We start from the raw sequence: 14956 nt of genomic DNA on the forward strand, positions 1-14956 counted from the left end.
CTTTCTGTGTTGCCAAATAAATTAAGGTACTCTTGTTGCACACCTACCATGCTTATTTGTTTGTGAGTGTTTTAGCCTATTTCTTTGAGGTGGAAAAAGTCCCAAATGAGATGTGTTTATCTGTCAGGATTGGCTTTAGCTCTGCTGTAAAAAAACCCCAACAACACTCAACTACTCGTCGACAAAATCTAACGAATCAGATGTGACGATGAAAATCCTTAGTCGAAGACAACCCAACAACATCAGTGGTGCTCACACTTTTTCAGCGTGCAAGCTACTTTTAAAATGACCAAAACACCAAAGATCTACCTCCTACTATATAAACACAGAAAATATACATACAGTATTTAATATATTTATAAATGTGAGTATTTAGAGTATGTACAGTACTTTACATGTACTGTATATCAGGGGTGCACACACTTTTTCAGCATGCAAGTCGCCATGATCTATCTCTCACTAAAAACATATAACATGTATATAAAATCTAACTGGTAAACTTGAAAACTACTATACTAAATACTAATGATTAACATTTCTCAGTCACAGCTTCAAGGTTTACATGTAATCAAAGTAGTTGATGTCATTCAATAATTCACAGTTCAGTTCAATATGGCAATAAAGATAATTACACATACTTCCTCAATAGTTGTGTACATCTGAGTATCGGTAACATGTCAGTCAAAATAGCTACCGTAAATCACGGTGTATAAACCGCAACTTTTTTCCACCGGTAAGAAGCAAAAAATCGGGGTGCGGTTTATACACGATAACAGGTCTGTGACTAGACTCGGACTGAAAAATAATATCAGACAACGCCTCTACAACGCTTCAGCGGAAGATCACTCGTACTACAAGCCCGGTCACACCGCCTGAACTTTGCTGTAGCATTCCTGGAGCGGTGAAAAAAATTCATCACCGTTCGTAACCATTCATCACCGTTTAACAGAAGTTGGCCCCCGTTAAGGCAACGCCGTATCCGCTCGGCCACCGCTGATGGTCCCTCCTACCGCTCCGAAGGTTTTGAGCTGCACAAAATATTGCAAGGAGGAGCGGCCAATTTTCCGCCACGGCAAAGTTCATCACCGCTCCAACAACGCCCAGTCAAAGTTTGGCGCCGCTAGACGCAAGTTCGTGGACGATTGGGTCCGCTAGAGCAGAATTTGGCTATAAATACGGGGAGAAATTGACCAGAAGCCCATTTGGGAATAGCCGTCTGTGGGTCAGACAGCTGCTTTGACTCTCGCTCTCTGCTGTACAGTTGCTGAAAATGCTTGTGTATGCAATTTCTTTCTAACTTATCTGACGGCTGCTGTCTTTATTTTCACACAGTGAAACGATCTCTATATCACTGAAGCTAACTTAAGCTTCCATTAAAACATTGACCGACTCAGACGACGAGCTACGTGCAGTATTCGAAGATTCATCTGATGAGGAAGGCTTCTTTGGCTTCTAAAGAAAAAGAGAAGCAGTGAAAGATAAGATATCAAAAGATATTTTTATTATTATGATTATTAATCTGTGCTTAGCCATAATATTAAAGATCTAGATGCCGAAGTTTGGCATGAGTGTTACGTGTAAGCTTTCCCACAAGGGAAAATAACATCCTGGACCAAGTCTACAGCAACATGAAAGGTGCTTTGAAGGCTGTTCCAAGACCCCACTTTGGAAAGGCCGACCACATCTCCATATTCCTTTATCCAACATACAGACAACTTCTTAAACAAGCTCCCCCTGTAAGTACAGCAGTTAAAGTGTGGAATGAAGAAACTGATCAAGTACTTCAGGACTGCTTTGGCTGCACAAACTGGGATGTGTTTAAAACTGCAGCGGGGAGGGAAGATTGTACTGTTGATGTGGATGAATACGCGTCTGCTGTTACTGGCTACATTAGCACATGCATAGAGACTGTTACCACCACCAAGTATTACAGAAAATACCCTAATCAAAAACAGTGGATGAACTGTGATGTAAGGGCTAAGCTACGTGCTCGTTGGACTGCATTTGTCATGGGCACCGCTGATGACTACAAAAAGGCCAGATATGACCTGAGGAGGTCCATACGGGAGGCCAAAAGACAGTACAGACAGAAGCTGGAGGGCTACTATTCCACCTCAGACCACCTCAGACCGGACATGTGGGCGGGGCTCCAGCACATCACAGACTATCGACAGCGGAGTAGCGTAGCCACGTCCAGCCAAACCACACTTCCAGATGAGCTGAATGAGTTCTATGCCCGCTTTGACACCCAAACTCCTGATGAGCAGAGAGGGTGGCTGGACTTGGGGAGCACACAGGACTCACCTCTCATGGTGACATCAGCTGATGTGCGCAGGGTTCTGAACAAAACAAACCCACGAAAAGCAGCAGGCCCAGACAACATCTCAGGACGTGCACTCCGGGTTTGCTCATCAGAGCTAGCTGATGTGCTTGCTGACATATTTAACCTGTCGCTTGCACAAGCATCTGTACCGACCTGCTTTAAGTCCACCACCATAGTGCCCGTACCCAAGAAGAGCAACGTGACTTGCTTGAATGACTATAGCACTCACTCCTATTGTTATGAAGTGCTTTGAAAGATTAGTCATGACCCACATCAAAAAGAACATCCCGGCAACTGTGGACCCTCTGATGCAGTCGACACTACCATCCACACAGCCCTTTCTCACCTACATGGCCAGGACACATATGTCAGAATGCTATTTATAGACTATAGCTCTGCTTTTAATACAGTCAGCCCCCACAAACTCACAAATAAGCTCCTCACACTTGGCCTGTCACCCTCCCTCTGTAACTGGGTGTTTAACTTTCTAACAGGCAGACCCCAGTCAGTCAGAGTCCACAATCGCACATCCAGCTCAAGAATTGTGAGCACTGGGACCCCACAGGGGTGTGTGCTGAGTCCGCTCCTCTACACGCTCTTCACCTACGATTGCGTGGCCTCCCAGAACAACACCAGCATCATTAAATTTGCAGATGACACTACAGTCATCGGACTGATCACTGGTGGTGTTGAAACATCATACAGAAGAGAGGTGGCGGACCTCATAGCTTGGTGTCGTGACAACAATCTCCTTCTCAATACAGATAAGACTAAAGAGATGATCATCGACCCAAGAACAAGGGAAAAGGAGCCGCATAAACCCCTGTTTATTGATGAGACTGAGGTGGAGAGGGTGAAAACCTTCAAGTTCCTTGGCACACACATCAGCAAGGACCTCACCTGGTCTCACAACACCCAACAAATTCTGAAGAAGTCCCAAAGGAGACTGTACTTCCTGAGAAGACTGAGGAAATTTGGCATGTTCACCACAATCCTGAGTTGCTTCTACAGATGCACTATGGAAAGTGTCCTTACCGCCTCCATCACTGTTTGGTACGGTAACTGTACAACACGTGATAGGAAGGCACTCCAGCGGGTGATCAAGACCTCACAGAACATTGTTGGGGCAGCCCTCCCCTCATGCAAGACATTTATAAATCTAGAGTCCTACGCAGAACACACAACCTCATCAAGGACAGCACACATCCACAACACTCATTATCCACACTCCTACCGTCAGGCAGACGCTACAGGAGTTTGAAGTCCAGGACCACAAGGCTGGCAAACAGCTTTTACCCACAGGCCATCAGGCTTCTCAACGAAGCACTCACACACGCCGCAAGCAACACACGCACACGCTCATAGCACTTTTATTTATTTATTTATTTATTTATTTATTTATTTATTTATTTATTTATTTATTTATTATATTTATATTATTTATTTGTATTAATGTCTCTTCTGTTGTTGTTGCTTAATTTATTGGTATTTATGTTTCTTATGTTCTTATTTTTTCTTGTGTTTTCTTTCTTTTTTTTGGGAGAATGAACAGAATAAGAGTTTCATTGCATAGTATAACTGCTGTTTTACTATGCATATGACAATAAAACTTGAATCTTGAATCTTGAATCTTTGAGTGTTACTTTGGTGTGTATAATATGTGTGTGTATGATTGGCAGGTTGTGTCGGAAATAAACTTTTCTTACATGAATTCCATTGCAGATGAATTGATGGACGGCAGATTTCTCCTTTCTTCTTCTTTTTGAAATTGCTTAGTACCTTTACGCATGTTGATTTGAGATGAAAGAGTTGGCAAGCATTTATGAACTAAACTTTTTTTTTCCCCGCCGTGAGCCTGAAAATGGGGGTGCGGTTAATACACGGGTGCGGTTTATACACCGTGATTTACGGTATGTAGCGTTCATTAGACACACAGTTACAGTATGTCTTAATCCAGTTAGCATTTGGTAACAAACATTACAGAAATACAGGAAATGAAAATGTTTACGCAAAAGACATTGCAGCCAAAGTCAAGGCAACATATTTAGCAATGGGCACATTTTCCAATTAATCACGAAATAGTAGTTTAACAAAGGGAAGTGTAGAAACTATGCATTTCTATAGTGGAGTTCCAGATGCGAAGCAAAGCCATCAAACAATTGACTTTTCTAGACAACGCCGTGGGTTGTAAATGACCCCTGTGACTTTGGAAACCAATGCTGTCGGTGAAGGCCATACTTCCAAATACTTTTTGTGCATAGAGGACCAGTCAATATTTTTAGACACTTTTTCATTCAAAAGCATGAGAAAGTCTCTCAGAACTTTTGACTTTTCTTCTTCTTCTTCAGAACTTTTCTTCTTGAATAATAAAGTGTCTTTAAAATTTTGACTGGTGCTGTTTGTACAAAAGTTTTTGGACACTTTCTCCTGTTCTTGGCTGATAAAGTTTCTCCAAACTTGATGCCAAACTTGGAATGTTCATTCATTGTCGTTGGAGTTTGTAGTGGTGTGCGACTGTGATGTCCTTAGACTGCTTAATTTTCTGGCCTTGCAATTTTGCAGGAATGCCTCTCTAAAGATACTTTTGTGTTTGCATGTAGTTCAATTTAATTTTAACTGAGATGTCTTGGGAGGAATCGTAGTATGATGTGCACAGGTGTTGTCATTATGAACGTACGCACACTGAGATGCAGCCTGTGACTAACAAAAGCCTTGCAGAAACGTTCAAGAGTGTCGTCATCATCTCATGTTTAATGCGTATATGGTGCTATAGTAATAAAGCAAGAGCCTACTGTTTTTATAGCTGAATTAATCTTTTGACAAAGTTCAAGTGGTGATCAAATGAATATATAAAAAAGGAGCATCTCATGTCTCACCTTGGGACCGGGATAAAGTGCATTTTAGTTCTTGTTGCAACACTGCCCCCTTGTGACCAGAGGAGGAACACCCTCCAAGCACTGGCTAAAATTGTGTTATACTGTATAAGCAGGGTTCACCAACACGGGGACCACATGGGTCGCCCGCCAGCCTGTTCTAAAAATAGCTGAAATAGCGCCACTTTTTAGGGGGGTTGCTATTCTTGTTTAAATCACACTTACATGTAAACTGGAAATGACAATATATATTTAAAAAAACACCTAAAAAATGTTTAATATAAATTAACTCTGACCTATTACAGTTCAAAGGTCAGTATTGTGCACATGACCAAAACGTAGCATTTGTGGATGTCACTGCGCAATACGTCTACTGGGTTCTACGCATGTGCAGAACATCTGGTCGGCCTATTTTTCGGCAGTCACATGTTAGGCATGTGTAATCTACGCCATCTGTCTTTCTATTTTACGGCAGCAAGCAATATACGTTCCCCCCTCCACTCCCAAAAACGTTATTAAGATGGATAGAAATTTGAGAAATAACAACATAATCATCTTTTTTCTTATATCATATCCATGTTGCAAGTGGACAATTTATTTTCTATATTCCATAAATTATTTTATAAATTATTATAAAAGCATTTGGTAGGAAGATATGTTTGGATGGATGCTATTACCCCATTTAGAAAAAAAACCTCTAGCTGGATCCTCTATAGTAATCCATCATCGCACTTTGTTTATGGCTGTTTACATTGAAATATAACTGCATTTTATGTGTTTCATTCTATCTATTCATGTATGTTACACATAACCAGATATGACGTTTACGTCTGCACTATGTGCATTGCAAGTTTTACGTAGCTCAGTCTTGGTGGATGTCATAAAACGATAGAAACATCGCCATGCTAAAAAAGTATTTTAACAAGAGTCACTTATAGAGTCTTATAGACTTATAGAGTCTTTAGACTTATAGAGTCACCGTCTTTTGGACTTCATGGGACTAATATATGAAAGAGAGATGAGCAGGAAATCCTTGGCTTTCCTTCTTTGTGACGGGCAGGTGTGGCGTTCTCCATGAAATATGAAACAGGAAGAGGACACCGTTGACAGCCATGTCACTGAGCATCAGTGAGGGTGACAGCGGCAAAGAGCTCGCTCGGTAAAGCTGACATCTCGGTGGCTAATCGGAAGCTACAGGCCCCTTCGCAGCAGCCGGACTGAAGCGTGGAGATCGTGGTAAGGAGGTCAGGGGGTGGGGGGTAGGTGGGGTTGTCAATAATTTAAAAGATGTGAGGCAGGCCCAGTAATGGAGGTGTCCTTGTTGTCCTTCATTTGCACTTTTACGTTGTGGAAACAAACATCATCTCCTCTTGAACCCTCATCCTGTTCTGTTCTGCAAGGAAGTTCCTAAGTGTTCTCGCCGCCTTGGGTCACGTTGCCACGACAACTGAGACGAGCAGAATGTTCTGGCAAAGCATCACCTTTTTTGCTGTCTGAACTCCTTTTCAAGAACACAGTGGGCGGGCTGTGAAGGTGGACACAAGGAGGGTGAGAGGGAAGGAGGGGACAGAAAGTTGTCAGCAGGTGTCTCAGGGGCCCATGCTTTGCCCCCGTGCCGGTGCGGAGCTGGGTGGTGACACTGCGATGACAGGAAGTCCTCAGTGGAGCAGGGAAGTGCAGGAAGGACATTCACAGGCCAGCAAAGGTTCATTCAAGACGTCCACTTGACCAAGCAGATGTCTGACGGTAGAACAGATTTACTAAAGATATGCTAATTGTACAGGAGCCCTCACATTTCAGCAACATTTTTATGAGAATATGTTTTCAAGGGAGAATACCACAGAAAGTAAATGTTGATATACTTTAAAAGTGGGTCGCGAATCCACTTTGGGTGGGTGGAAGACAGCAAGTCAAAAAATATGTTAAAATATATAATATACAACTGATATCTGTCTTATTTTGAAGTAAATTTGAGCAATATTTTAGTCATCCACCTCCTTAATGCAATTTTAATATTTTATTTTAATTTAGGCATTATTTTTATGCATGCAGTTACAGTATGTTCTTCCTCATTTCTTTGTCAAAATGCCTAGATAAAATGGACTTGTAAAATGGATATGTAATATGATGTGTTACGTGCATTTGTTTAAAAAAAAACATTTCCTTGGTTTGACTTAAAAGTATGAAAAATATAAATAAGTAAATGGAGGAATAAATAAACTAAATATAAAAATGACTTAGATAAAAATGTTTTTAAAAGTTACTAAATAAAAATAAATTAAAATGTGTCACGACTTAATGACCATTGGAAAATGTGGTTCCTAGGTTGAGACCATTTGAGAGCCCCTGCTTTAGAGTAGTCAGTGTACAGCTTGTATAGCAGTATGTTGTCTCTGGAGAAGATGTAATAAAATGCTTGCTGAACCGTGAGTGCTGTACTCACTTTTGTGAGATAGTATATTCCTGAAACATCTGTGAGGATATCCATTAAGACACACCTTTCATTCTCGGCTGTCACTTGGCAACAAGGCCGTCCCCCAGTGGAAGTTAGCAAAAGCACCATTTCTTTCCTGGAACTGATGTTGATATTCACAGAACAAAACATACAGTACAAGTGGAAATATTGTTTTGTTCTGATTATCGGATACACAACAGTAAACTCTGGCATTATCGGGCAGTATCCCGTCCCCGCAACTGCAGTTCATGAGGGAAAAGGGACACCAATAATCAAAACTCATCCATCCATCAGTTCATTCATTCATAGGGATAGCTTCCCAATCTTCAGTAAACCTGCGGGCAGAAGCTCGGGTACCCAGAGCACGAGGCAAAGATGCAAACTGTACACCAGCCCAGAACCTTTGTATCACCCTCAAGCAAGAAACCTAACCACCTCCAGGACTATGAAGACAGCAGAAGACAGCCTTTCACCATGAAGCCCCTTTAATGCTTGCATCACATTTGTGAGTTGTTTGTTTATAATAGCTTCTTTGTTCAAAGTATGCATTTACAGTTTGGATTCAGCATGGATAGCCACAAAGGGGTCCCCGTCCCGGTTGCTGATCCGGAAGTCCGCATGGCCGTCACCGCGGACGTGGATCTGCTTTCCAGTGCACCTGTCACCTTCCTTTTGGCCGGAAATAACATCACAGTAGGTGCCGCTGGGCATGCCTGTGTTAAGAGTCACATCCAGGTCCCTAAAGGAGAACACAAAAGGTTACCAGTGTTGGGCAGCAGTTGGTTTCAAATTTTAGGGATTATGTATGCCTCACCAGTCATCGTTGTTGAAGACGATGAAACCACGGTCACCACGCCCAAAAGCAACCTGGTTACCCTGGTTGTCCCACCAGTTGGAATGAGGCTGTCCGTTGACCACATTGCGGAAAATGACCATGTTCCTGAAGGATTTGACAGTTATGAGCAATCAAAGACCCTGAGACCTGGAGAATGAATCTTTGAAGTCTGAAGCCCAGGATATCAAGGACTTACTTGATTTGACGCCACCTGTGCTCACACACCCATCCATCTCCACAAGTCTGATCCGGGTTGATGGGAACAGGCTTGGTGCTTCCATCGCTATGACTCGGCGGTCCCATCCAGTCGTTCTGATCCTGAGAAAAGATGACCAGGCTACATCAATCATTGAACACAAAGATCAACTGTGATTCCTAAGTGAAAGGACCATCATAAAGGAGAACCTTTCCATTGACAATGTGACGATTCCAGCGGAAACTCGACATGACCCTGGTTACTCCGTAGGGGTGGGCCAGCATGTAGCCAACGGCCATTTTGTACAGCCTCGAGTCCCAGAATGTAATGATTGATGCACCGCCAGCACCGTGTCCTCGCTGGTTGTCGTGGTTGTCAACAAAGACAACAGCATTGCCAGTGGGCATAAATCCCCAGCCCTCTCCCCAGTTTCTGCACATGGAGTTATACATAAATGATTTTGACATGATCACGTAAGATAGCTTTGGCTGTCTTACTCCGGACCTGGTGTAGTACAGCTTCTCGCCTTGCCATTTTCGGAAGACTGTTCCCAGTTTGGCTCCGTATTTGAACTCAGTCACGCGTCCCAGGTGCGAGTACTCTCCAGACGTGATGGATTCACCTCCTAGATCAATAACCTTAAAGGGTCAGAAGATGCATCCGATATTTAATGATAAGCCATGCTTCTCATACCTCGAGAAGGTTTCTGTGACATATTCCTACTACCGACTTTTTCACCCATCACTCACGTTCCGTTCTACAGTTGGGGACTTGCCCGATCATGTTTAAATGCAAAGTGGCTTTACAGTTTTGAGAGTTCAAAAGAGGCCATCAAAATTCAGTAGTGCAAGTTGAAGTCATTCTGCTGAAGTCTGAATTCAACTTACTATTTAAAAAGGCAAATAATAAAAAAAAACAGTCTGCTTCATATTACTCCGCCTTTTCCAGTGACTGTTTAAGCAAGCACCTCCTGGTAAACGAACGGTCTGGAGCCGTCAGGGAACCACTTGTTGCTGAGGTTGTGAAGGCGACCGTAGATGGCGGCCAAGTCGCCGGGCCACATGTGTTTGCAGGCGTCAACCCGGAATCCAGCTACACCCAGATCAATCAGCTTGTTCATGAACTCAGCCACCTTGTCCCGGACGTAGTTCTTCTCCAGGGCAAGGTCCAGGAGGCCAACCAGGCGACAGTCACGCACCTGGGCAAGAAAACAAAGACAAAGAAAATGAAGCCTTTCGCAATCTATCATCGTTCCTGTGCCTTGAGTTGTGAAGGGTGTCCCAAATTATTTTCTTCTCGCCTATTTTTGACAATCCCTGCTGAGTTTGACCAAATCATTAATTACTCTCAAACAAGGCATGCTATGCTACCCTGTCTGCTTATGTTTTATATGTTTTTAATAGGGATGTCCCAATCCGATCACATGATCGGAAATCAGGGTCGATCACGTGGTTTCAGACTTGATCGGAATCGGACATTTTCTCCCAATCAGGACTTGGATATATAAACAAGTGGTATATGTATATTTATTCTCATTACTTTTTATCAGATCTATAGTTATGCGGTGGTACAGAGTGAGACCTCTTCACTCCATACTACGCAGAAAAAGCAACGTGTACGACATGACATCACTTTGCAGCAGTGACACTATTGGTTGAATGCCGTCAAGCGAAGCAGAACAGCTCGAAGCAGAGCATGCGACTATGTGTGCCGTGTGGAAGTATTTTAAAGTGGATGGCAAAAACCTTGCAATTGCAAAGTGTGAAATATGCAAACTTGGGATTTCAAGAGTTGGGAATGAAAAGGCTGCATCTAACACGACAAACCTGATACGACACCTAAAAAACAAACACCCGACACAGCAAGTTTACTCAGGCAACCCAGCCGAAGACAAGTCAGCCAACACTGCAGGAGAGAAAAAATGCCCCGTGACAGCGCAAAGGCGCAGGGCATCACAGTCAAGGTAACTAGAGGAGGAAAGTAAGAATGCAGTTCCTAAAAGCACATTACTGGCCGTACTTTATAACACTAGAACACTGAGGCACTTTTATTATTCGTTTACATGCCTGCCGGGTATTTTAAGTTGAGGTGCTGTTTGTTTTTATATTACATTTTTATTTAACATTACATTTTTATTTAATATTTACTGTTGCACTAAAGTCCAAAGAACTTATTTTATTTCTTACTTGATTGTTCAAGCTACCTAACAATGCTGTGTTAAAGTTTTAAATGTTTTAATAAGGTGTGTAAAATAGAAAATAAGGGACATCCTGCATCTGTTTCTTCACTCTTCTTTATTTTTTAATGTATTATACAAGTATCAGATTGGGACTCGGTATTGGCCAATACTCAAAACCAAATGACTCGGACTCGGGGACAAAAACACCTGATCGGGACATCCCTAGAAACAAACAAAACAATGAATAATGTTGTAATTTTGGGATAATTAGGTTGTGGAAAACGTTATGTTACAAGAATATAGTCAACATATGATGGGAATAAAGTCATAATTATGAGACGAAAATTTACAAGAAGAAAGTTGAAAAGTAAAAAAAACAGCAACAGATGGAAAAAACAGCTGTAATTTTACAAGAATAAAGTTTAAATATTAAGAGAAAAAAGTCATAGTCTGGTGAGAACAAAAAAATTGCTATTTCATAAGAACAATGCAATTATAATTGTAATTTTTGGCAAATTAGGTTGGGCAAAAAGTTATATACTGTAATATTAAAGGGAATAAAGTCAAAATATTGTGGCAATAATGTCATAATACGAAAAGAACATTTACAAAGCTTATTTAAGAACAGCAAAAATGGGAAAAAAGAGCAGGGAGTGAACTTGATTCTAATAATTTTCATCTATATCACATATATATATATATATGTATATATATAGAGAGAGTATATACATATAAGTTAGATGCAGTTTTTTTCTTGAAATATATATAAATTCTTAGCAAGTGCTCCTTGCATTCTTAAATTTTTCAGTATGGGGCCCTCGCTGGAAAAAGTTTGTTGCATCTTGGTGGTAGTTGCTAGTATAATGCTCATTGATGGGCCATTCATTATTCATTGTTTGGACCCATTTGTCTTGTACTGAGCACCTGTGGGTCTAGTGTCATACTTTACACTTGAGCACCTGGTATGCGTCCCCGTAGTTCTCAATCTCGCCGCTTCCAGTTCTGCATTTGTGGTCGTTGAAGTCCCAGCTGCTGTAGGGAACACTAGGGAAGTTTTTAGTGCTGGCACTGAACCAGGTCCCGCACGAAGAGTGGGTTCCCTCACCGCCAGCGCCACCGCACATGTGGTTGATGACGGCGTCCACGTAGATGTTGACCTATGGGTTCATTTTCAAAAGCATCGTTGTGGGTTTTGCTGTTCTATCGAAGACCATAATATAGACATAAGAATGTGAAGAGTTACCCCGACGTTGTTGCATCTGGTGATCATGTCACTCAGCTCGCTCTCGTTGCCAGACCTGGAACACAGGTTGTAGCTTACTGGCTGATATCGTTGCCACCATGGCCTCCAGGGATTGTTCAGCACAATGTGCTCATTAGGAGGCGAGATCTGAGCAAACAACAAAAAAAATTGTTCAAACACTGATGAATTATCACACCTCATAATGTCAGCGCATGCTCAGTTCAAATACGTAATACAGCTAGGGCCAGGTGTTAAATGTCCCGTTTGTCAGTCTTTGAAAAAATGGTACTACTTCTGTCGAGGATGAGGGGACATGTTCAAAGTTTTTAAGGGCCCCAAGGCATACACAAATCTAAGAACTGCTTAATTTTTTGTTATTTTTAAGTACAGTTTTCTCTCGCCGCAGGAATTTTGCGGCTTCACTCAATCACAGCTTTTCAAAATATATTAATTTATAAACCATCACAGTTTTGTGGTTGAATACAGCCTATTATTAATCAAAAATATGCACATGTAAGCACATCTTTTTTCCCAAGTTAAGCATGTTCAAGCATGAAAATGGCTAAATGAAGTAAAATTTAAAAAAAAATAAAGTTGAAATATTAAAAGGGAAAAAAGTTGTATTATGAGAAACAAACAAAACAAAAAATAAAGTTGCAGTTTTTGGAAAACTAGGTTAGAAAAAATATTATGATAATTAAGAATATTTTCAGAATAAAGTCATAATATTCTGAGAAAAATTGTGAAATATTTGTAAAAAAAATGTCATGTGAGGAGAAAAGTTCATATAAATAATGCGCTTTGTCACCTATAACACAAGCTGAGTAGCAGGCTGTTGTTTTTTTTTAAATATTAAAAAAACGTCTTGGCATATCCACACGGGTTGGTTTAAAAAATGTAAAAGTGGCCCCCGCATCCTTTGATTTTTCCGTATGAGTTCCTTGGTAGAAAAAGTTTGGACACCCTGGTCTATATTATGTCTTAATTATGTCTTATGTGTCTTTTTTCTCTTATTATGTCTATTATTTAATGTCTAGAAGATTCTAAAATTGTTAAAAACTGTATTTAGGAGGTCATAAACAGGTTTTCTATGCTCTTAACTATTATATATGCCATTTATAAAGAAAGAATCCTACTTCAAAGAAATTTGCTTAAAAAAAAGAAAAAAAAGAAGAAATTCGCTTACCACGGTCAGCACAGGAACCAATTAAGCGCAATAAACAAGGGATTACTGTTGTTTCTGAGCAAAAGACCAAACTATTTTATATAACAACCAAAAACATAATGTACCTGAACTCCCCCAAAGCCGTTGGGCCCCAAGAAGCGCTCGCACTCGTCGGCAATGTCCACCCAGCGCCACTCAAACAGGTGCACAATGGCCGTCCTGCCCTGCCTGACGTGGGGGTCATGCTGGGCTACGCTGAGCCCAAGCAGCGCCCACAGGATGGCCCACCTCATGCTGCTTTCAGCCCGGTGTAACGACTGCAAAAAAAAACAGGAGAAGCCACAAGTGAAGCGTCACACCTGTATTTGTACATCTTATCTTCCCGCAGGTAGCCAATGAGACGCTGGGGAAAACAGTGTAAAGGCAGGTTAGGCAGCTGTGACTTAACCTAACCTTCTCACTGTCTGTTTGTAAACATGACTGCAAAGGTCTGTTACATATACAACACCAAAAAGGCATTATACAGTATATGATCTGGTTTAAGATCTTACCATGCATATATGGCCGAATAGTTTCATCCTGGATTTGTAATTTAGTATTTCTACAAGCCTGAATCACAAAACCTTCCACAGCAATCTGTCTGGTTTAGCCAGGCTGAGTAAATGATTATTCAGTATTGAACGCATGAGACTGCAATGCAGTGCTGTGGTTGCCAAACACTACAAACTGTACTAACAGTAACACAAAGCTAACTAGCAGCTTATAATAATACAAGTAATGGTTTACTTCATCTCCAACATGCTACATTGAAGTTCCATTGAGGTACGTCCCGCGTTTCCACCTCAAAAAAAGGAGTAGGAAGAAGCAGAACTTATTTAATGCAGCCCCTCCTCTGTGTCAGCAGTTACTGATTCTTTGGATGGCTATGGATCCTTCTGTAATGTTTTTTTATTTAACACAGAAAAGTTGTATTAGGAATAATAACAGGTCCAATGTTATGTAAGATCATGGATCTGATAAATAAATGAAATCTAAATCTAAAATAATAATAATAATAAATAATGCCATTTATGAGGGGTGTCACGAGAGTAAAACAAGACAATATTTCTTGTTTAGAGAAAAGCTGTCTCATGGGAAGAGGGCGGCCAGAATCAGTTAGTGATGCGCAATACAACTAATTTCCTTTCCGTAAAATTCAGGCTGGTATGGGTGATACCGAGCCGATAATGACACTGTGCAAATATACCTAATTTGTCTGGTAATTTTAATGTAATGTATTTTAAGTAATGTATTTTAAATCATAGCGTAAATAATACAAGACATCAGAGTAATTTATTTATTTATTTATTTTAAACTCTGAAGTATATTGAGGTATTATATGGAATCACACAGGATAGCCAATAGTTAATATACAACAACAGAAAAAAACAGGACAAAATCATAAAATCTGTGAAAATTGTGTTTCAAACAATACAATAAGTAAAATAGTAAAACCACTTAAATGAATCAGAAATTATTAAGACCTACAATAAGAATGAAAACTACACTCGACAAAAATATAAACGCAACACTTTTGTTTTTGCTCCCATTTTTTATGAGATGAACTCAAAGATCTAAAACTTTTCCCACATTCACAATATCACCATTTCTCTCAAATATTGTTCACAAATCTGTCTAAATCTGTGAT

The 14956-nt window shown here is 40.7% G+C and overlaps 1 protein-coding gene across 1 annotated transcript; it reads right to left on the reverse strand.

Annotated features, from left to right (window-relative positions):
• Nucleotides 1-8118: 8118 nt before the first annotated feature.
• Nucleotides 8119-13968, reverse strand: amy2a (amylase alpha 2A). The gene is made up of 10 exons (XM_054769132.1): nucleotides 13821-13968; nucleotides 13395-13586; nucleotides 12105-12251; nucleotides 11821-12018; nucleotides 9650-9880; nucleotides 9187-9320; nucleotides 8892-9114; nucleotides 8683-8804; nucleotides 8466-8591; nucleotides 8119-8390 (listed from the first exon to the last, which is right to left on the reverse strand). The coding sequence occupies exons 1-10, from the start codon at nucleotides 13845-13847 to the stop codon at nucleotides 8201-8203; spliced, it is 1590 nt and encodes a 529-aa protein (XP_054625107.1). The 5' UTR covers nucleotides 13848-13968; the 3' UTR covers nucleotides 8119-8200.
• Nucleotides 13969-14956: the final 988 nt, after the last annotated feature.

Source organism: Dunckerocampus dactyliophorus, chromosome 2, assembly GCF_027744805.1.
Source record: "Dunckerocampus dactyliophorus isolate RoL2022-P2 chromosome 2, RoL_Ddac_1.1, whole genome shotgun sequence".
NCBI lineage: Eukaryota > Metazoa > Chordata > Actinopteri > Syngnathiformes > Syngnathidae > Dunckerocampus > Dunckerocampus dactyliophorus.